Below are 24,569 nucleotides of genomic sequence, written 5' to 3' on the forward strand. Positions count from 1 at the left end.
ACCTATCTCTCCTAGATACCTAGAGTTTTCATGTAAACAGAGATATTTATTACTTAAGAAGTAATTTCCTTGTAATTCACTAAAAATGTCTATACAATGTAGTGAGACTATAACATTAATTCTGAATATTTAAGAGTAAATAATCAATCCAATAATCCCCAAAGTAATGTCATATATTAATCCAGACAATAGATAATGATAGTAGTAAAATAACTATCAGATGAAAAGGAAATTTTTTCTTTTACTTTAAGCTGCGAGGAAGAAGTTCAGAGTATGAAATGTATGTGAACTAAGACTTCCACCATTAATGCAAGTAGCAGCAATTTCTTGCTGATTGAAATTAAGAAATATTTACTAATATGTACCCATACCATTTTATTAGACATTATGATGAATAAACAGTTTGCATCACCTGCAACTACTACTTCTATCGAAGCTGCCATATCAGATTATCAAATATGTCCCTCATGAAGTGGGTGACCAAAGTTGACTGGATCAAGAATTATCTTAAAACGAATGTACAACCAATAGTCTGAAGCACAGCTGTTAGGGGGACTTCCTTCTAAGATTCAGTCCTTCTTTAAATAGTTTCTTCAAAGTGGGTAAGAGTGCAGACCAAAATTGGGTGAGAACGCAGGGTTATTTTGCTTCCAGTTCTGTTCCACCCATCCACACTGCCCTCTTGTGTTTCTCAAACACAGTAAGCAGACTCCTGTTTCAGGCCTCTTGAAATTGCCATTTCCTCTGCAAAATACTCCTCTGGACATCCCCTAGGTCCTTCACTTCCTTCGGGTCTGTACTACTGAAAAGTCATCACCTTGCTCCTCTATGTGAATTTTCATGCACAGACACATACCCAAAAGATTCAGTCTTCTTCCCCTGCTTTATCATTACTTCTCAGCACTGTCACATGTAACATAATGACAAATTTTGGCAACTATCACCTAGCTCTCCTACCTTGCTCTCTGGACCACATAAACCATTTTTTGGAAAGCAAGAGTCAAGTTAGAAGTTTGCCATGTGGGTTAAATTTAGTGGCCCAGACTTCTTCTTCCATCATTTCTAAAGCACCTTTACTCCTGAGATTGCTGGGGTCTTCTTTAAGACATAAAATACCAACTCTTCTGTAGATCATCTATTTATAAACAGTAATACCATTTCCCCTAGAGTTCATTTATCTCTCACTGGTAACTGTTTAACTTTCTGAAGGCCATATTTACCATTCAGTGGGCTACTTTGTTCACAATGTCAATAAATAAATATGTATTCTATCTGAATTAACTTAAAAGTCAATAAGTTAATTATGTGGCAATGTTAAGTGTCTTTAAACATAATAGTCAAAGAACAACAATAACAACTACTTGTGTTAACTATTCAAATATCTTAAAATACTTTCTGAGCTACAGATACAGAATCATTATATAATTTTTCCATAGAACACTTACTAAGTTTCGTGGGAAGTGCTCCTTTGCCATCTGCCTTTAAGCAGAACTTGACATTAAAACTGCAGAAAAATAAAAATATATACAAATCCTATAATCCAGTTTAGACATATTTTTGAATAAATCACCCCCAAATCTCCCATTTCTAAGACAGTTTATATAGTGAAGCCTTTTATATCTTTTCTCATGTCTTAACATTATTCTTGAAACATGAAACTATATAGAATAATTTAACTCATGCTTCGGTATTTTAAGCACATTTACTTTCATGGTACCTTGATGAAAAAAAAAAGGAAGAAAAAGAAAAGAATCTCCTAACTTCCTCTCACATTTAGAGAACCTATTGATAAATCTCAATGAGGGAAATGACCAACCAGATTTAAAATAACATCTCACTTACTAAAAATCTCCACCAAAGCTTCCTTTAATTAGAGAGCTCCTCTTGAACAGTGTCTGTCATGATTTATTAATGGATTGTGAGTGGGTTTATTAATGGGTTATGAAATTAGTTTAATGGGTTGGGTTAGCCACCATCTTAAAGAAATAAAGCAAATAAATAAAATTGACTGAAGGATAAGATTTCATGGAACTTTTGTTTTAATTCTATACATGTCTTTAGTGGATTATGATGCAAAATGTATTTCATACTATGTGCCATAATCGAAAACATATGAAAGCTACTGCTTAGTGTATTCAAAGCCTTTGAATTATTTGCATAATTTAAAATATATTATTAGCAACTTCACAGGGGCATGCAGAGTGAGGGGAAGAAAGTAAAACTTAAAGCCAAAATCTGAAAACAACTTCATTGCCAATCAATATAAATTAAGAAAAATATTACTAAATTTTTAATGCAATCCAATGAAATAAATAAAATTTTGAAAAATGTCTTTAAAAACTATAATAATTCAAAAACAAAATCAGGAAAAATATTTTTTCATTAGCTCTTCTGAAGTAAAATTTTCCCAGCTTCCAATCATTCCACCCTGCATTTGTCAGAAGTTCTCTGATTTTCCTGTGTAACCAAGGAACATAAAGAACAGTGTTCTCCAAAAGTAGAGTACTCATGGTAATTTTACTAGTAAATGGGTCAGATTTTTTAATTTAATACTTATTTCGATATGTATGAGAAAGGTACTGGGTTTATCTTATTTTTAAATGTTTTTAAGTAAAACATGAATCAATTTAGAGAAAAAAAAAAACTTTAGGGACGCCTGGGTGGCTTAGTCAGTTAAGAGTCCAACTCTTGATCTCAGCTCAGTTCTTGATCTGAGGGTCATGAGTTCAAGCCCCACGTTGCACTCCATGCTGGGCGTGGAGGCTACTTAAAAAAAAAAAAAGAAAGAAAGAAAGAAAAGAAAAAAACTTAAAATTATAAATACAGGTAGAATGAAAATACAGCAAAAATCATATAATGTAGCAAAAAATAGCATACAAATAATGGAGACTTGCAAAACACTGGACTAGAGAAGAATTCTGACGTGAAACTTACAAAAAAAATTATAGTTTCCTTTAGAAACTGGTAAGGGAACAAGTAAAAGAACAAGCATATTATACTGATGAGATATTACTTATACAATAGATTAAATATATATAATACTTTTCATGCAGCTATTCAGATATTAAATCTGGAAAAGATATCTTTTAAAAATTAAAATGTTCATGGGCCTGTTTAGAATTAAATATAAATGAGTTCGGAGATCTTATTAGCTTTTTCTCCTTTGAGCATGCATCATTTTTTTAAAATGAAATTCATACTAGTTTGTAGCATATTTCTAGAGCCTTCTACATATCTACTTTAGAATATTTCCATAATCTAATTTATGAAAAGAGTATACTCACAGAAACTGTTGTACCAACATTTCAGCTCCCCACCTCATTTTCAATTGTTTTCATAATGACCACACCAATAATCACAATAATAACTATTATTAAACTAATGCCCTTACCAGGAAACTTTGAGGTCTGTCCCAGGCAGTGGGCAGGTTTTATTGTCTTGATTTAAAATGCTAGGGTATACTTCAAGGCCAGCATTTACAGTTATAACTGGTCTGGCCCTGGTTAAAGAAAAGAAAAAAAAATTATTTGAAATGTTAGAGTGACCTAAGCATTTTATTAGGTTTACATTCACTGCATATATAAGTGCAATGTTTACTAAAGCATAGCAAAAAGAATAAAAACAACCTAAACACAGAATGACAAACTATTCCTGTTTGCCAGGGACTGTGCTGATTTTAGCACTGAAAGTCCTATGACCTGGTAAATCCCTCAGTTCCAGGCAAAGCGGGACAACTGGCCAACCTATCTGAACTCAGTCCACCACAGCAGAATGGTTAAACACGTCGTGGGGCGTCTACCTAATGCAACGCAATACAGGAGAGGAAATGAGTAACATAAATCCATCTGTGTGGATGGATATGAGATAATCTTTAAGATATATGCAAGATATCATTTTTATATGAGAGAGAAAAAACCCACGATGTACAAAGGATGCATACACACACACACACACACACAATTTTTTAATGCACAGAATGTTTCTGGTAGGGTATACTCATAAACTAGTAACTGACATGAGATAAAGTTTGTTTTTTTGTTTATGCCCTTTCTGTACTACTTGAGCTTTTACTACATGCATTATTAATTCTTTGATAACAATTTAAAAAACTGAAATGATAAAATAGTTTTCCAAAGTTCAGATGCACAGATTTAAACACTGTATAAAACTCGAGTAGGCTCAGGTCAGGGTGCCTATCTCAATCATGATAAATCCTGGAATCGATATGAACGCACAGGTGGCGCCAAGTTGGCCAACATAAATTCCATTACCCAGAACTAATGTTAGTTATCCTGGCATGTCTAAACACATCCCATGGAAGTGTAAACACCTTAATCTACTTGTGATGCCAGATGGTAGCCTAAACCATGGGGAATTGATTAAATATAGAGAATAACTGGGAACATAGATGAAGCTGAGAAATACAGGTATGTGGATTTATACATATTGCTCTAATAATAAAAATACTGTTTTGGGGAGTCATTACATACTGCCCTTGTGGTCACAGAATGCTGTGGCATAACATCAAGTTAATTTCTTGCCTCTTTAGAAGAAAATGTAAACTCATATAAATGTTAAAGAGATTTAAAATGCAGGAGAATATTTTTTAACACAATTTAAAGAACAAAGTGGGAAAAATCTGAATGCTTTTCTAAATTAAAAAAATCTACAACTTTCTCTACTTTGGGATTTCCTTGTATAAATGCTACTTGCCTGCAGCAAGACTTGAAAGAATAAACAAATTTCATCATTACTTCAAGAAAATTAAATTTAAATTCAAACACTGGACTTAACTATAAAACTGCCAAATAATTCAGAATATTCCTATATTACAGGAGATGGAAACATGCTCACCTGTATAATACAGCTCTATCTACACCAAAAGCTCCTACAATTAAGTCTTAAAAGAGAGTAGAAAAACATGTAAATAATAATAATAATAATGTTTTTTAATTCACATACCATTCTATAAAACTTTCAGTGCATAAAATAAAGATTTAGATATAGTTTCAAAACTATTCTTCATTAAGTGGTTGTAAGATAATATCGAAAAGGTGAAAACATATGAAAACTCTAAATAAGCGATCACTGAATGGCAAACACTCATCATAAAACTAATCTTTCATCTGGGTAGATGAGTATTTTTTTAATAGATACTTCGTAAACATTAGCAACAATAAGGAAGTGCATGTCAACCAAATATATATACCCCTCAGAGGAAAAAGTTTTATAGGTGCCTATGGATTTTACAATTTCATTATAAAATTCATTATAAATTTAAATTTCATTATAAGTTTTTTCACTGTTCCAAAAAACCCAAAAAGAGCACATTACATATATGTAGAATACCAGAATAATAGCAGTAGCATTCAAATTAACAAGAACAGAATACATTAATTTTTACATGCAGCTGGTAACAACAGGTTCACGATTACGAAAAAATGAAATAAGAGCTCTATCTCATAGTATACCCAAGGTAAATCTGAAGAAACCCTTTCTAAGCAAAAAATACATGAGAAACCATAAAGATCGGTAGACTGGATTACATAAAAATTAAGAACTTTTTTATGCACAAAAACCAAATGTGACAAACTGAAAAATATATACATGTTAAGGAGTTAGAAGGTACTGCCACAAGTTAAAAAAAAAGGAAAGAAAAAAACATCCCAACAGAAACAAAGCAAAAAAAAAAAAAGGAAAAAAAGAAATTCACGAAAGTAAATATATATACAAATAAATAAAAAAGCTTACCCTCCCTAATAATTAAAAGTTATAAAGTAGAACAAAGTAACATTTTCCACCTATCATGTAGTTTAAAGTTATTTTAAAAGAAACAACAGATGACCCTCAGTGTAGGCAAAAATATGGGGAAATGATCACTCTGGTGAGTGCTTAAAAAAGTTGTGAAACCTTCTTTTGGAGGGAGTGGGATCGTAATTTGACAATATGTTTCAAGAGACTTTTTTAAAAAAGTGCATATCTTTGACAGCAATTCTAGAGTTTTGTCCTAAGGAAATAATCAGAGATATGCCCTGGAATTGCATGCATGGATATAAATGTCCAAACATAAAGTTAAATAAGATATGATACAGACATTTAATAGAATGGGAAACATAAAATTCATCTTCAGAAGAATAATTAATAGTACGGGGAAATATTCCTGATTTTAAGTGAATAAAATATGCTATTAACAGTGCCTAAGGCATACTTCTATTCTTTTAAAAAACTGTATGAATGCACTGGAAAAAATTATTGAAAGATATGCTTTGCTGTATTTCCTAAATGTTCCATAACAAATATATTACATAAATAACCAAAAAAATCTCTTGAAATAACACTAACAAGTAAAAATGAACTTCCTGTCCTATTTCTAAAAGTACTTCAACACACTTGTATATTGGGCTCATATGAACTGTTTCAACAATAAAGGTAACCAATTCTTCTGCATTATATTTCATTTAAAGAATGGACCCAAAATGATCCAGATCCATTATAATACTCCTACGTACGTAAGAGCTAGAAAAAGGCCTCCCTGGGCGCCTGGGTGGCTCAGTTGGTTAAGCAACTGCCTTCGGCTCCAGTCATGATCCTGGAGTCCCGGGATCGAGTCCCGCATCCGGCTCCCTGCTCAGCGGGGAGTCCGCTTCTCCCTCTGACCCTCTTCCCTCTCATGCTCTCTATCTCTCTTTCTCTCTCTCTCAAATAAATAAATAAAATCTTTAAAAAAAAAAAAAAGAAAAGAAAAAGGCCTCCCTTCCTGTCCTGGTTCAAACCCACAGGCAAACCTCAGGCAAATCACTTTTTTCAGTTTCTTTTCTCATCCATAAAATGGTGTAATAAAGAGATGAGCTGGCTTATATTCCTCACCAGCCTTACTGGGAGAATTAAATGAGATAATGTATTTTTTTTTAAATGACAATGATTAGTCAAGTCCATAAAAATGCTAGACCATTAAAAACAAACAAAAAAAGACATTTAAAAAGTTAGAATGAACATTCAGCTTTTGTTTCTAGCTTCTACAACATTTTTCTCTGACATTTCATTACAGATTTTAGGAACAACAAAAGACGAAACAGAGTATGAGTTTTATATTGGAAGCTGCCAGGAAATAGAGCTATCTTTGCTTCAAACCCCCTTCAGTGACGAGAACAGTACCTTCGGTATAGCAGGGATATGAACAATACTTGACGTATTTAGTTGAAATGACTCATAACATAAATCAAGAGAGCAATAACTAAAACTATTTCTATTAGGACTGAAAAACCTAAGAAACTCTATATATTTCTAGGAAAGCACCTGGATATCCATTTCTGTCTATATCCGTGGCTCCTTTCATTGAATAGCCAAAGCTTGGTGGCATGCTCCGAGCAGCCCACTTCCCTTCAAGGATTTGAGATGGTACCGCATTCAACCCTGTTAATCTTCCATTGAAAATATAAACAATTCCTTTTTTATCTTCACCCCCATATGGTGCAGCAATTGCAATATCTGTAGGGGAAAAAAAGAGGGGAGAGGGGATTTGGGACGAGTAAAAACAAGGAGAAGGGGAAGGAGAAGGAAAGAAGACGGAGAGTGGGAGGGCAAGGATGGAGGGAAGGAAGTCTTACTACTTATTATTTACATGGTGAAGATCTTAATACAGACATATTGTGCTTTCCAAACATTCCCCTAACACCACTTTGCTTTTAGGTAGGACCTACATTAGTACCTGTTTTGCTAATTGAAAGAAATCTGAAGAGGATTCGCTTTTACAAAGAAAAGCCAAAATAGCATTCAGCGTTTGTTTTGCAATGAACCTGTCTAGAGGCTGAGTGCACCCTAAGCAACAAGAGTAGCACCCTTAAGCTCTTTCCCGGGGAATTACATCCAGCATCTCAGCCTCAAACCACCATAGCACTGAACTGTGTGAGCATCTGTACTTTAGCTCAACTTTTCTTTGCATCCATTAGCAAGGTGTGTCCTAAGGTATCACAAAAGCCTGGGACAGGTTCCTTTTCGGGTCTGGGAAATTTTTTGGGTCTGGAAAAATTTTCCATATAAATTAATGATAGTTGCTTCTTCACTTTACACCATTTCTACTTATGAAAGTTTTTTTTTTTAAAGATTTTATTTATTTATGGGCGCCTGGGTGGCTCCGATGGTTAAGCGTCTGCCTTCGGCTCAAGTCATGATCCCAGGGTCCTGGGATCAAGTCCCGCATCGGGCTCCCTGCTCCTTGGGAGCCTGCTTCTCCCTCTGCCTGCCTCTCTCTCTCTCTTTCATGAATAAATAAAAATAAAATCTTTAAAAAAAAAAAGATTTTATTTTTTTATTTGAGAGAGACAGAGCACACATGAGCAAGGCGGAGGGAGGGACAGAGGCAGAGGGAGAAGCAGACTCCCCACTGAGCAAGGAGCCTGATGCAGGGCTCGATCCCAGGACCCTGGGATCATGACCTGAGCCAAAGACAGACGCTTAACCATCTGAGCCACCCAGGCGCCCCTCTGCTTATAAAAGGTTTTCGTGGGAAGGTTCTACACTTCAGGATAGTGGTGGTGGTGGGGGAACCTGTATTCATACAACCCATTTATCACAATAAATACTGATTTAAAGTTTAGTAGCATATTCTTTATTCAAAAGCAACAACCTAATTTAAGGAGATTCAAGCAAAGCTGTGTGGAAATGACATTAACTTGGAGTCAGATATTCTGGGTCTTACCTTGGATAAATCACTTAACCTTTCTGGACCTCAAAATACCTCATTCTTAAAATGGAAAGAAGGGGACACGTCAAAAGGTTCATCTAAGGTTCATTCCAGCTCTCAAAATTCTAGTTATGTACATGGTTTTGTTTTTGAAGTAGAAGTCAGTCTGGCTAGGAAATTTGAAAGTTATGACTTCATTTCAATCTTGCTCAACTTGTATTAAGATAACACAAATTAAGAAGTTTGAAATTCTTATTAAAAAAAATGGTCACCATGACCTTTTCTAACTCTGAAATATATTATAATTATGTCCACTTCCCTGTGTCTGCTGGTACCATCCTAGACAAGCCATTCTCATCCTTTCCCTGGATCCCTAAAGCAACCTACGTGGCTCCCACTTCTGTTCTTGCCCCTAAGACCCACTCTCCTCAAATCTGCCAAAGGTTAATATCATGTCACCTTCCTTCTGAAAACCCTTCAATTGTTTCCCAGAGCATTTAAACACAACCTGATTGGTCTGTCCATCCCACCACCACTCCCCACATCCCCACCGCCCAGTTCTAGCCCTCACTCACCCTTCCTATCAATCCTGGTCTTTTCCTCTGCTCCTTAAACCTACCAAGCTAGTCCCCATCTCCGGATTTATACTTGCTGCTCCCTCTGCCTTAACAGCTCTTGCTCCAAAGCTTTTCAAGCTTTGCTCCTTCTGTTTATCCAAATCATAGATGAAATATCATCTTATCAGAGAGGTTTTTCCCTGACAATGAACCCATGCACTCTTCCCTCTCACACTGTCTAGGTACTATCACATCAACCTGCCTTTTTTTGTTGTTTGTTTTAACCCACAGCCTTTATCACTGTCTGAATTTCCCCATTATGTGTTTACTCTATGGCTCCTCTACAAAACATAACCTTCATAAGAGCAAGGATGTGTCCACCTTGCCTGTGACAGCCCCTAGGTGCCAGCCATTCCAAACTGCCTTAATTATACCTTAACATACACAAACTGCTTTCAGCCTCCTCGATGCTGATCGCTCGTCTTTTATGTAAGAACATTATGCCCCGGAATATCTCAAACACTGCCACAGCTGCATTCTAATGTTTACTTGTTTACATAAAAATTGCCCTTGGTGATGCTAAATTCCTTAAGGACATGAATGAGCTCTAATTTATCCTCTCCTTTTCAGCCCTTAGAACAGTGCATGGCCTGCAGTAAGCGCCAAGAATTTGTTATTCTTAAAAAAAAAAGAAAAGTAGTATTTAAATTATGTAAGAGTCCTTCTTTTATCTTTTGTAAGTTTCAAAGGTAAGCATAACTTCTAACTTGACATAAGCATTAAGAATGTATTTATCAGGGGCGCCTGGGTGGCTCAGTCATTAAGCGTCTGCCTTCGGCTCAGGTCATGATCCCAGGGTCCTGGGATCGAGCCCTGCATCGGGCTCCCTGCTCCGCGGGAAGCCTGCTTCTCCCTCTCCCACTCCCCCTGCTTGTGTTCCCTCTCTCGCTGTGTCTCTCTCTGCCAAATAAGTAAATAAAATCTTTAAAAAAAAAAAAAAAGAATGTATTTATCAAAATATAATTTCCCAACAGAAGACAACTCCAGTGTTGAGAAATCATTTAATAAAAATTATCTTTAACTTTTCTAAACTTCTCATTATTTTATTTATTCTAATCATCTTCTCTCTTGGATGACATCTGTTCAGTCTGGAAAGTCCTACTTTTTCACTCAAGTGATTTCTTCCTTTGATCATTTCAGTTTTTATTTTGTTTTTTCCCTCTTTCTGGAGGGGTATTGACAAAACTGCACATTATCGTAGAACATAACTTTACTGTTTTGTTTTCAGTATCCCTCTTGATGATACCTAGGGTTTCCTAGTGGGTATCGGTAGAAAGGGAGGAATATAAGATGAAGGGCATAACAAAGGGCTAATGTCATAAGGTTTGAACAAAGAAAAGATCCAGGTTATAACTAACAGTTCATTATATATATATAAACTATATATATATGTAATCTGTAAGTATATATAGTTACATAAACACAGCTCAGATCATTCACAATCTACTATTTGGGGTAATAAGATTCCAGGAGAAACTTGGGGAGAACAAAATCCTCCTCTATGGTATCCATTTCTAGAAGTAAAATCTGTTTGTAAAATCTTTGTAAAACTTCAGTATTTTGTATCTGTTATTTTAATTGTTGTAGTCACAGATCACACATTTGATAAAAATACAGAAAGCAGAATGAGATGTTGGCCAGATCATGATATTGAGGAAATTTGCTTTAAAGTGGCTGGAATACCCTTAAGACAAAGTGACAGCAAACATGCCCAGGATCTCCCAGAAAACCCAGAGACAAAGGTCCTACTACAGAAAGGAACTCATTACATTTATTCAAGATAGAACCTTAAATTTGGCCCTATGTTTTCTAGGTAGTTTTGTTATCAATAAGTAATAGCTTAATCTGTTCTATGTTATTCTTTTCAAGTTCTATTTTAAACTTCACACCAGTTCCATTTGGTTTATGTTCTCTTGGTCGTAAAAATCTTTAGGACTCTATTTTAGGAAGCAAGACATCTCTGTGAGTAGTTCTCACTAACAGTGAAAACATCTAAGGGTTAATCTCAGAAATGACACTTCCAGTGCATGATATAAAACTACCTGAGAGGAAGGAGTGGAGTGGTCTTGAAGCCTAAAAAATGTTTTACTTTTCCATTACTATTTGGAAGATATGAGTCAACTGTATTTTTGAAGTTTTCTCTTTAATTTATAACTTTCTTTAAATTTTAAGGGGCATATTCCTATATATTACCGATTATTCAAAAAACCAAGAGTTCAACTCTATTCTGTGATCTCTAGAGAGTTTTGTATTTCTTTTTTAAAAAGTCTTGATAATTTGTAATCTAGCTTTTATTCTAAAATAAAAGTCAACTTTGATTTTTAAAGATACTTACAGATATTAATTAAATTATTAAATGGGACTATAATAAAACAATGAACTTATATTTTTTACTTGCCCCCACGAGGGGAGTTATAACCTCCTCCAGAGTTTCTTAGACAGCCACAACAAAGTTATGCCTTTAAAAATATGAATGGCAAATCGTACCTTTGAGGGATACAATTATAGTCAACATGGCCTTGACAACGTACCTGGGTGCGTTTTTTACATTTGTAACCAAACAGGACGGTAGAGGGCGCTGCTGCTAAGCAGGACAGAGAGAAAATCATCCACCTTACACTGGGCTCCCTGGGAAGGCAGATTTCCTCTCAGAAATTAACTATTGCAAAATTCTAATTTGAGGCTATATGAATAATAACTCAGGAGAATCCATTTTTTAAGTTTTCTCTGCTTTTTAACGGAAGAGAGCAACTGTTGTTTAACCTGGTGTGTCACTGTAAATCACATGCTTCTTTCCAGGAAGATTTGCTAGTATGAACTTCAGTAGATGAGGGTAGACACAAAATTAGGAACACACCATTGCTGAACTTTGATCTTACCATTGAAGCCATCCTGGTCCAGATCTCCCAAAGGTGCTATGGCACTGCCGAACCTCGCAAAGACCTCAAACCCATTCAGCTTGGTCATCTGGAAGTCTCCTGAAGCTCTTTGCAGAGACACAGACACCTGCCCCACTTCTTGGAGTTTGCCGTCAGAACCACGATCCATGAAAAGAGGTGCTCCAATAAACACATCTGCGTAACTAAAAGAACAGAATCTTTGTCACCAAAGCAAGATCAAATTCCATGTATTAATAACAATTTTTTTCTTATCAAAACTCAGTCTCCCTCTTTCCATATCTCTCATAACCAAACTGAAGCATAAAATCATTTCAAATTCAAACCTTCTTCCAACTCCTTTAAGAAACCGTGAGTAACTCATAAAAAATTATCTTATTCCTTCACATCATAAAAGCTACTGAAAGAAATTATGAACAACATAGAGGTTTTCTCGTATTCGTGATAAGATTGCTTCAAATTGTTTCCTTAAATAGAAAGATTAGCAGGAAGGGAACAAAGAAACAAAAGAAAAAAAAATGTTTAGTTTTAGTAAAGCATTCATAAACATGAGAGGAAAACTGTTCCTGGAAACATCTTTTTAAACTTACTCATCCCCATTAATGTCAGTGGCAGCGACAGAAAATCCAAAATATGCAGCCATCTGGATAACAAAAAGAAAATGAAATGTTTACATTTCATCCAACTAGTTTGGACAGTTAATATTTGTGGTATATTTATCAACCAGAAAGGTTTTTTTTTTCTCTGCACAAAGTGCTTCAATCTTAATTTCTTTTCTTCTGTTTATTCTACCAACACTATCAAGTTAATGAGGCTTTTTTATGTTCCTAGATTTATGGGCAAAACATATCCCATGTATATCATTACAGTGTCTTCAACACATCCCACTTAAGTCCACGCATAACCAGTCCTCCTTCCCAGGCCTAATCTACTATCTCCCTTTCTCTCTACTACCCAACATGTGCCAGACATAGACACACTACCAGAAAGACATACAGTCATGGACAGAAGTTTTAAATGAGCCCAAGAAGTTATCAGTGGGAGTTTATGCAGTAAACATAATAGACAATAGTTATTAATAGATCATAACTGGCTCTTCCTATGTGAAAACACTGCTACTCTCAAGAAATCACTCTTTAGAAAGACATTGGAATGACTCTGTTCTTGTCTCACGTCTCAACTGATTACTTGCCCGTGGCTTTGCTTTTGAATTATACACAGTACAAATGTTTTTGGATTTATTACAGGATTATGTGTAGAGAGAAGGAACGTCCTTTCCCCCACTACAGGAGACTACTACTGGCCATCACCATCACAGACAGAGCAGCCTGGCTGGAAATAAATGTGAAAAGAAAAGTTCTAAAGATAGCCCAACATGCAAAGCAAAACTAAAAGAGATGACAGTTTAAAGATGAACTAAGGTGAGGAATGAGTCAACAAACCAAAAAAAGGAAAGTTAGCAAAGCTTCCAAAATTTGATTAGTGGAGCTATTAGGAGGGAATGATACAGGAGATTCCTACATTATCTATTTTGGGTTGATTCAGTTAACTAAGACAATGAAAGGGGCAGTCTGCATTCAATTACAAGATCAGAGCATGTGTATAAAGTGTATTGTATTTGCACTGCAATTTAACAGAATACTACAGTCAGGTCCTAGTCTTGCAGGGTGCTCTACTTGAAACTGTAAAGAAAGCAGGGCATTTACTGTGACAAATTTTATCCTGGGCACCAGGATTGAAAGGTTTTCATTTGATTGTTACTACAACCCCATATGGAAGTTACCAGTTTCCCTATTTTTACAAATGATCCACCGGATTTACAGTGGCATATACCTTTGTTGGATGCAGTAAGACTGAGAATTTAGAGCCTAGCTCTGTCTTAAAGCAAAGCCCGTATTCCCCCCCAACCACAAAACAGCTGAGGAGTAATAAAGAAAGCATCATGGACTGTGTACAACATGATCCAGAGACACACATGGGCATCTGACAGGAGAAGCTGCTGGAGGTCAAGAAGTCACAGCCTCACAAAGGGACAACCACCCCTGCCACAACTGGCCCGTCAGCTGCAGGCCATTCCATGCTGTGCGGCAGCCCTGACAACCACACATGGGAAGAGGTTTCTGGGGACCATGAGTCTACTTCCTTATCCTATCGATTCTCTTGCAAAGCCCAATAATCTCTACTGAACAGGAAGGGGGCTTTAATCCCACCCAGATCTGCAAACTGGGAGTCATTTCTTTTTCCTGTACCCGCTAATTTTCCCTTTGTCATTCCTAACCTGTCATTTAATTCTCTGAGATATACAATACAAAATGCTATAAAATGCCTGTACCTGCAGAGAATGTCTATTACCTAAAAGTACTGCTTTTTCTTAAAAAAATATATGTATTTTTTATTTAAATTCAATTAACTAATTAGTTTCAGAGGTAGAGGTCAGTGATTCATCAGTCTTATAATTAAAGTATTAATTTTTAACTGAAATGTTTTATTTCATCTACTACATATGAAGTTTACTTATAATATCTATAATTTACACATCTGTGCCATGCTTTGTTTTGCAGCTAATAAAATTAAAAAGCATAGATCATTTCTTAAAGGAGAATTTAATGTCATCAGCAAAGAAAAAGGAAGTGTTATGGTTTTGTGTGTATGACATGTATGTGTGCAATTTCTGTATTTCCTTAAAAAACAAGCCATAATGTGCAATTACAAAAGGCTCTGCTTACATAAATTACTTTGGTTAAAGGTCAATTCTTTAAAGCTTATTTTATATTTACAATACTGAATATTAAACCAATATTTACTATCTATTCAATGTAAACCATTATGATATTATCAAGATAAGTTTTAAAATGCTGATGTTAAAATGTTAAATAAACAAAAACATTTTAAAAGCATACCTGCTCACCAGTAAAATTGTGTAAGGAGGACATGTTTTTCCCATCATAAATATAAACCTGTGGAGGAAAAACAAAAGCATATGGAACACAGTAAAATATGAGATAAGCCAGAGATTCTTTTTTTAGATTCCTTTTAATTTTCCTACCATTCCCAAAGTCCTCGCTGCTCTTGGAACACCTGAAACAAAGTCTGAAAAGAAAAACATAATTACTCATTTTCAAGACCAATACCGAAAACTGCAGGAGGAAATGGGTATATCAGAAAGCTTTAAGTTCTGTTTTATTATTTCAGTAGAAAACATTTAAAAATCTTAAAAATTGGTACTCCAGAATAAATGACCATAACATTTTTTAACTACATAAATCAAATCTTTACTACATCAAAAACTAATGATGTAATGTATGGTGATTAACATAACAATAAAAAATTTAAAGAGAAAAAAACTAATAAAAAATCAAATCTTTACAAAATACAGAAAGATTCTTGAGAACCCTCAAGTAAATGCATGTATGCCCTCAGGCATTTGTAATCTCGGAGCAAAGTGAAATAGGGTAGAGGTGGCAGTGACACAGGAATGTGATCAAAATCAGGTGAGGTCTCTGATTTCTAAATTGAGCTCTGAAGGAAGATGGATGGACAGAGAATGGGGTAACAATCTTAAAGGCAGAGCCCAGAAAGTTAGAAATTATGTCTACAGGAAGAAGAAACTAAAGCCCTTCCACGAGGATTTAAACTACTGAAAGCAAGAAGGAAGAAGCTGAAGAAAAACTACGATGCCTGGGGCTGGAAAGGAACGGACGGGGAAGACACAGGGGTCCCCAGCAACAACCTTCAGCAGCTGCTAGAGAAAGTTTAACATAGGCCAAGCTCAAGTCAATGTACTAATATCTCCCACATTTCTCTTGTTACATTATATAGCAATGGTTTCAAACTTTAACTGCTGAGGTTTTTCAATGCCACCTGTTTCAAATGCTTAGTCTATATTTTTAAAGAAGGATTAAATATAGTTTAAGTGCATCATACCATCTATGCCATCACCATTAAAATCTCCGACAGCCACAGAATAACCTAAAGGGGGAACAAAATGTGAAACACCATCAGGGCACGAACAGTTACCTACAGCATACTTGCTGAGTAGGCTTTCCTTGAAAATATTTTCAAGTAGGACTGACTCTTGAACAAGGGGTTTGAACTGCACAGACCTACTTATTCATGGATTTTTTTTCAATAAATGTAGTGCAGTTCTGTAAATGTATGTTCTCTTCCTTATGGTTTTCTTAACATTTTCATTTTTCTAGCTTACTTTATTGGAGGAATACAGTATATAATATAGATGACATACAAAATATGTGTTAACTGACTTTATGTTATTGCTAAGACTTCTGGTCAACAATAGGCACTTGGGTTTTGGAGGAGTCAAAAGTTAATGCAGATTTTCAACTGCACAAGGGGTTGATGCACCTAAGCCCTGCATTGTGCAAGGGTCAAAATAATTCCCTTAGCAATGTAATATTTTGTTCTCTAGGGGTAATAGATTCACATGTATACAGTAAGTGAATCTAAAGGAAATAAACACTCAAATAGTATATCTCTATTAGAAAAATAAGACTGTTTTATCAATTTTACAAAGAAGTCAGTTAAAAACAGTAAATTTCTAATAGAGAAGAGATCAGAGACTGCCAGAGGTAGGGGGTGATGGGATGGGCAAAATGCATGAAGGTGGTCAAATGGTACAAACACCCCCTTATAAATAAGTCATGAGATGTAATGAGAACATGGTGACTATAATTAATAATAATGCATTGTATACTGGAAGTTGTAACAGAGTAGAATTTAAAAGTTCTCATTACAAGAAAAAAAAAATTTGTAACTATGTGTGGTGATAAATGTTAACTAGACGAATTGTGATGATTATTTCACAATATATAAAAATACCGAATCATTATGTTGTACACCTAAAAGTAATATAATATTACAAGTCAATTATATCTCAATTTTTAAAAAATGGTAAATCTGTAATTCATCTTAAAGGAGCAACAAATAACAGATTTCCTCAATCAGCAAAATACTACTTCTGTCATATGTACTTGGTTTAATAAGAGAAATTTAAAGGGAGGTAACAAAACTTAATAAATCTTAAAGACCATAGTTTAACACCATGAGTAATAGAGTTAACAGAAGCCTAGGAGTCAGACTGCCTGGGTTTGAACCTTAGAACAGCAAGTTATTAAGTGAGTGACTTTAGGTAAGTTATTTTGACTCTTTGTGCCTCAGTTTCTTTACCTACAAAATGGGAATAATAGCAGTATACTTTCACAGACTTGTTACAATGATTAAGTAAATTATTACAGGTGAAGCACTTACAACAATGCCTAGAATATGTAAGCATACTTTAAAACTTATCTATTATTATTGGCATGCCTAGGTGGCTCAGGTGGTTGAGCATCCGAGTCTGGATTTTGGCTCAGGTCATGATTTCAAGGTCTTAAGATTGAGCCCCATGTTAGGCTCTGTGCTAGGCTTGGAGCCTGTTTAAGGCTCTCTCAATCTCTCTCTCTCTCTGCCTTGCCGCACCCCTCATTTGAGCACTCTCTCTCTCAAAAAAAAATTAAATTAAAAAATAAAAAATAATAAATTTTTAAAAATAAGAGCTTTCTATTATTAATCATTGTATAAATAACTGCTCTTAAATTTCAACTACTGAAATATAACATAACCTAAGTACTCAATAACAATTTGAAATTGTTATGTTCCTGTTCTTTATATTTAAAAAAAAATCTTAATCTATTTCAACATAAAAGATTTTCCTGCTTAAAGTAGCATATGCAAATACAGGAAAAATAACACTGCAACTCCATAAAATGAATCCGTATTTTGGTTTTACTCACCCAAATAACTGTCATCAAAAATAGCTTGAGCAGTCCGAGTTGCTAACTGGTTATTATACTTGATGCTGTAAACTTTGGGGTCATATTTAGATACGATTTCTGCCACTTGATCCGAAATGAGCTGACCTGAAAAATATATATAAAATAGGTTTCTAATGGGAATTTATAATGCAGATGATAAATGGCACTTGCACACACAAAAATAGCATTAGAGATGAAAATTTCCAATCATTAGCCTTATTAAATAACTCTCCATAATATTAAATCTGAAATTTAAAATTTTTAAAGTCACAATTACTTCTAGTCAAGCTAGTTCTTTAAAATTAGTCACTGCTAGTAAACAAAAATTATGAATACAGGATTTGTCTTAATTCACAAAATGATGTTAAATAACTGGAATAATAAAATCAAGGGCTGTTTCCCAAACAAATCCATCAGAATTTGAAAAGTCTACTGAAATAATTAAATACTTTTACTTTTGGTTCAACTTTTTTTTCCCCCCCTACAAATTATTTGGATACACCTTTATGAAGAGGCCTGAATGGGTGAGTTCACTTTTCCTCACAACCTTAAGTTATCAGGTCGACAAGAAATCTAAAGCACTACACAAAAATCAGATTGTTCCCTACCCCAAGAAAGGTTGGGTAATTTATTAAAAGTCATCTCCATACATGAAGAAAATAATCTCTTCATTTCTGCTGTTTCGGAAAAAAATTCATAGCTAACGTTTATCAGTCTGTTCCAATCTGTCCAGTCACAAAGGTTGAGTCTATAGGGTAGGAACACTTTGGGTCACTACTTTATCCTCTGTACCTAAACAGTACCTAACACATGGCAAGAACTCAATAACTATTTCTTGAATCAAAGAACACAAGAAAATCTCATCATCTCTTTTGAATAAAACATTATAATTTTATCTATTTGTACAGGGATAATTCTGAGATCTATGGAAAAATTCATTCTGACATACTTATTAATTCAGAATAAAACCTGCTGATTTTGATCTTATTAGAACAAAATATTCTCTACCCAGCCACTGAGCCTTTCAGTTACATATCCTACACCATTTATAATAAAATTTCAATCAACACAGTACCAACTGTCTATACCAGTCCTAGTTTTTAAATAGGTATAATACTCAAGGTATTAAAAGAACTAGTCATCTAGGGGCACCTGGGTGGCTCAGTTGGTTAAGCGTCTACCTTCGGCTTAGGTCAAGATCCTGAGGTCCTAGGATCGAACTCTACTCCCTGCCTCAACCTCCCTGCCTGAGCAGGGAGCCTGCTTCTCCCTCTCCCTCGCCACTTCCCGTTTGTGCTCTCTCTCACACTCTCTCTCAAATAAAAATCTTTAAGAAAAAAAAAAAGAACTAGTCATCTAAACATGTTCACAGCTGTGTCTCTTAAAAAGGCAGAGGTAAGAAGCGGTCCTGACTGAGAATCACAGAATCAATCTTTGGTTCCCAGGCATTTCCAACAGACACCTCCCTCCCCTCCACTGAATGACATAACCAGCACAGAAGAAAAAAAAAACAAAAAAACAAATCCATGTTTTTTATCTTACTAGAAAGCATTAATATCTCCTACTTTAATCTTGTATGCAATTAAACTGCTATTTTTGTTTTCATTTTAAAACTGTAAAACCCAATACAATTTTCCTAAATCATTTCATTTTCCAATAGATGTATAATTAATAGAAATTCAATTCTTCTGTTTCAGTTAGTATGCTGACCCATCTTTCCCTGATTTTTCTCTTCTTCATTTCTCCTTTGCCATCCCTTTCAACTTTTCACTTATTCCCATTTCTCATCCCTTCTTATTTTCTTTCTTTACTGTTTTTCTCCAGTAAATCTCTTTCTTTAGTTTCCTTTTCTATGAAGCAAAAGTAATAAGCGTGGGTTAGAGTACAGAAGTAAAATTCGTAATTAGAAAGTACTTGCACATTAATATAGTCATAGATTTTTCCAGTTCTTCCAAATACTGGTAATGCTTAAATATCAGATTACCAAAAAACAAAAGTTCTGACCTTGTAAACACCACTTTTTAGCAGAAAACAAACATGTGAATATATTAGCTAAATAAATAACCATGTGTACCTAATGATACAGGAAACATAAAGTAAAGCAAGTAAGCAAATTTAGTTACCTATTTTCAAACTGTCAGCAAATAATGATCTGTTATGCATTTTTACAAATGGTAATTTTGTTGGGCCTCCCAGAATGACTGAAGAATGTGTTTTATCTTTATATTGATGCCAGTTTAATTACATTCTTTTGGAACTTAATAAGATCCTCTATTTTAAAAACTCCCCAAACACAAAGTAATCATTCTTGATGTCAGTAATTAATGAGAAAATAACCATTTAAATATTCTAATGAGCAAATTCGAAATACTTTAAAACCATGAGCTCTCAGAATGCCACAATTTGCCTGTCATAAATCAGTTCCACACTTCCTAATGGTTATAGCATAGTCTCTGGAGTACAGAGATGAAGAAGCACATGCCACAAGCAATAAAAATAAATTGTTTTAAATTACTTTATAGATTTACTTTATAATTTACTTTAAAAATATTGTTTATTTTCTCCTAGGAATATATATCTCTATATATTACAATATGCCATATATTTTATTTTCTATACATCAAAATATATATGATACTACAGTCCTTTTAAAAAAAGAATACTGTGTAACAGATAGTGATTACATATTTAAATTGCATTTTTCAATTTCTTTCTTTAAAATAATTTGAAAAATCTCATAGGCATCTAAGCCAAGGGAGCATTAAACACAATCATTACCAAGTAATTTAAAAAAATATTAACCTACCTTGCCAATAAAAGCTACCAGGACCACCAAGAAGTACTCTGTCAGCCTAGATTAAATCAAACAACAAAAAATACATATTTAAAAACAGGTAGTTTGAAAACTGAAAGCAATGTAATACACATAAAAACTATATATACATACACATCTAATATACATAAAAGTTATATATACACATATATACCCATACAACAAAATCATAACTCTTAAACTTCTCTAACTCATTCTCAATAAATTTTCATTGCACCTTATCTAAAATACAAAATACAATACAAATCAAAAAGAGTTATAATGCATTTAATATATGAAATATACAAAAATACACAAATACATACAGACATTGATTCTATAAATCTGGCTGCTTCACATACTTGTTATGAAGTACTACTACAAAATACTTTTAAGTTACAATAAAGACAAAAAGTCATTGATTTTGTCTATTTGTGACTACATAGGCAAATTTCCTTTCTAATAATCATTAAAAATTCTTTAGCTGATAAAAAATTATTTTTCATGTCCTGCAGATCTAAACAGAAATGAAGTTAGAGGGTAAATTTTTCAGGGTGTATTACATATACAAATTACACTTGACTAGTATTTCTTATATCTGTAACAAACTGTAAGTATCTAATTTAAGGAAACTGTATTTAGGGTTTTAGCATATATTGGAAATTTCTTCTGTCTGGAGAGGAAAAAAAAAAGTTTTCCCCCTCCAAACATACATATAGCCTTAGGAAGATTTCAACAGACAATTTTCCTGCACTGGCTATGAAAAAGATACTTCTAAATTGTCTACTTTAAAAGGATACCTTTTATTTTAGAAATGAGTTGAAGAAAGTAAACAGTTAATTTAGCAATGAATATTCATGTACGAGAATATTTCTGGGGTTATAGTTGCATGGGCATAGGTACAGAAAACATGGATACTTTTTTTGAAACAACACCTATTTGAAAATATTTCATGAAAGTTTAAAGCTAATATTTATTAATATACTTCTCTTTGTTTTGCTTCCTCAAATTTTGAATTATTAGTAATTGTGAATAAATATTGAATTATGAATCTCGAATTGAGTGATTTAAATCAATTATGCAATAAAGAAAGTCAACTATAATTATAGTCCTAGTCTAGAAAAAAAAATTTTTAGTAAAGATAAAATACAAATTTTAAAAAATAAGAAAAGGCTTTATTAATTTTCTGAATCACATAATTACATAGTTTCTACTGTTTTAATAAATTTAAGGTATTTTCTAAGAAAGCCATATTAAGCTTTCTAAGGAAGCTCTACTTTTAATCAATATATGTAAGATTTCTCTAGGAGTAATTAATATTCTCAATTTGATATTCAAAATGTTCATATATCCCACCCAAAAAAAAAACACATATACAAAAGAAAATTATAGAAAGAAAAATACCTAAGAAAAATTTCCTTTGAAAACATACACTGAATTGTTATTTTAGGAAAACAGATTTAAAAACTATCAACTCTGGAGAGCATACTAGCTTAGTGAAAAATACACAGAGTCACACATATGAATTTTTTTAGAAATAATTAAGTTGCTCCAGCTTTACTTGGTGCCTGTAGGCACATAATAGATGGCAAACATGCATGTTTCTCAACTTTTATGTAACGAAACTACAATTTTGTAACAAAGCTCCCACTGACAAGATTTTATGAAAAATCAATTTCAGTCAAACAGGAAAAACTTTAATATTATATAAATTTATCTAACTGGAAATTTTAATATTAAGTCATAATGGTTATCTGTATCTACTGAGGAGACTTTCTACTGTCCTCCATTCCCATTCTGATGTCTATTTCAAATAACCAAGGTCTGCTAGGGAGAAAATAATATAAGGCAAAGATTATCAAAATGCATGGGTCATTTTTATTAGCTGTTTTCATAAAACAGGTAATAGTTATAAAGAAGCTGAAGTATTATTGAGCAATTAATTTTTAACAATGGTTTAGATAATGAGATAGATCTGAATCTCATTCAGTCTTAAATGAGAACTTACTTTGGTAAAATCAATGCTGAATCCTCCTTGACAAAATCCCTGTCCATCAGCATCAATATTTTCTAAAATAAAAAGATTGGAAATATACACAAACCCAAAAACAAACAAATAACATAAAACAAAACATGAGAAAAATCTGTATCACTATAATCATAAGATAATGTACCATGAATTGGGAATGTTCATTCACTCAAGCACTTACTGAGTTATTCTCACATTCTGAAAAAGTTAGTATGCATTTTTATCAGCACCATTTTCTTAGATATGGCAAGAGAGATCAAAGTACCTGGAATGGTCACCAGGAAACAGAAACATCACCTAAAATGGTAGATTTAAAACTTATTTTTAACCACAACCCACAGCAAGATTATATTCTGTAACCCAAACAACCCAACATATACATATTAAGTGTGTATATAATAGATATATAAATAAGACAAAATTTCACAAAACAGTATCAGTATTACCATGTACAATATATTCTGACATTTTCTATTTTATTTCATTCCATTTTTAATTACTGGTTATGAACCACTATTTTGATTTCATAAAACAAAGATGAGCTGTGATCTACGAGTTAAAAATTACAATCCTAGGGACACCTGGGTGGCTCAGTTGTTAAGTGTCTGCCTTCCGCTCAGGTCATGATCCCAGGGTCCTGGGATCGAGGCCCATGTCGGGCTCTCTGCTCAGTGGGAAGCCTGCTTCTCCCTCTCCCACTCCCCCTGCTTATGTTCCCTCTCTCACTGTGTCTCTCTCTGTCAAACAAATAAAAAAATCTTTAAAAAAAGAAAAATTCCAATCCTAAATTCCTATTATTACCCTACAGTTGCTAGCCTACAGTCTTCACAAATTTATTACGAATACTAGTAAAGAGATACATACATTCCTAATACATATTTACTACACATATATTTTATAGCCAACAACCATAAAAAATCTATTGAAAACGTAGTTCAGAATTTTGGGAGAGAGCCAGACCCTAACTTAATGTTCAGCAAAAAGCAAAATATGAAACTATCTTCACAACATACTTAAAACTGCAGTCTAATGAATGTGAACACCTTTAAACATGACACTTTCAACTATTTTCCAAATGGTAACAGACTCAGTAGTTAGACTCTTTGATAGTTACCTTTTATTTGGTAGTTCTCACAGAAGGGGACAATTTCTGGACAATTAGCCAATTAATTTAAATTAACTCTAATCATGAGTAATACTGTACCTAGAATACAGGTAAAGATGAACCTGAAGACTCTCCCTTGTTTTATTTTGAGGATAACAAGGAACAACGAAAACACTACTCTTTAGTTATCAAGGAATTCTTGTAGCCAATGTTACAATACATAAATAATTATGCAATAGTATTACTATATTTCCCACCCAAACACAGGAACCAAAAATATCTATTTTCAGTACAACTGAAAGGACAATTTCCAAAAATTTTTGTCAAATACTCCCATCAAAAATTTTGAACACATTTTAAAAACCTGGGAACTGTCCCAAGATTACACACTTAATAACTAAATTTAGAATTTGTTTTAGAAAATAGCCTCAAGAGTGTAATGCTACCCCAATGTAAATTTTTCTAACCAAGAGGGAATGGGAAAATGTGGGCTGGGGTTTCCAGCATCTAGTGAATCATACTGAGGAATTCTGCTCTGACCTCAAGTCAGCCGTTTATTTCCTTTACTCAACTTGTATTCAGGAGAACTATTTCAGGCCATTTATAAAGACATCTC

At 34.0% G+C, this 24,569-nt stretch overlaps 1 protein-coding gene across 3 annotated transcripts in view; it reads right to left on the reverse strand.

Moving 5' to 3' along the window:
• Window positions 1-24,569, reverse strand: part of ITGAV (integrin subunit alpha V) — a 95,102-nt gene that overhangs the window by 23,897 nt on the left and 46,636 nt on the right. For 2 of the 3 annotated variants that reach the window (XM_028122404.2, XM_028122398.2), the window contains exons 5-16: window positions 22,828-22,889; window positions 20,814-20,859; window positions 17,987-18,112; window positions 16,122-16,166; window positions 15,244-15,287; window positions 15,098-15,154; window positions 12,788-12,840; window positions 12,180-12,382; window positions 7,297-7,488; window positions 4,855-4,900; window positions 3,392-3,499; window positions 1,446-1,504 (exon numbers count right to left, since the gene is read on the reverse strand). In XM_028122404.2, the coding sequence (XP_027978205.1) occupies window positions 1,446-1,504; window positions 3,392-3,499; window positions 4,855-4,900; window positions 7,297-7,488; window positions 12,180-12,382; window positions 12,788-12,840; window positions 15,098-15,154; window positions 15,244-15,287; window positions 16,122-16,166; window positions 17,987-18,112; window positions 20,814-20,859; window positions 22,828-22,889 (1,041 nt within the window). The remainder of the gene's footprint in view (window positions 1-1,445; window positions 1,505-3,391; window positions 3,500-4,854; window positions 4,901-7,296; window positions 7,489-12,179; window positions 12,383-12,787; window positions 12,841-15,097; window positions 15,155-15,243; window positions 15,288-16,121; window positions 16,167-17,986; window positions 18,113-20,813; window positions 20,860-22,827; window positions 22,890-24,569) is intronic. The other variant, XM_088021621.1, reaches the window with a different exon arrangement.

Source organism: Eumetopias jubatus, unplaced genomic scaffold, assembly GCF_037043125.1.
Source record: "Eumetopias jubatus isolate StellerSeaLion01/CBP00866 unplaced genomic scaffold, mEumJub1_p1.0 scaffold_3, whole genome shotgun sequence".
In the NCBI taxonomy this organism is placed as follows: Eukaryota; Metazoa; Chordata; class Mammalia; order Carnivora; family Otariidae; genus Eumetopias; species Eumetopias jubatus.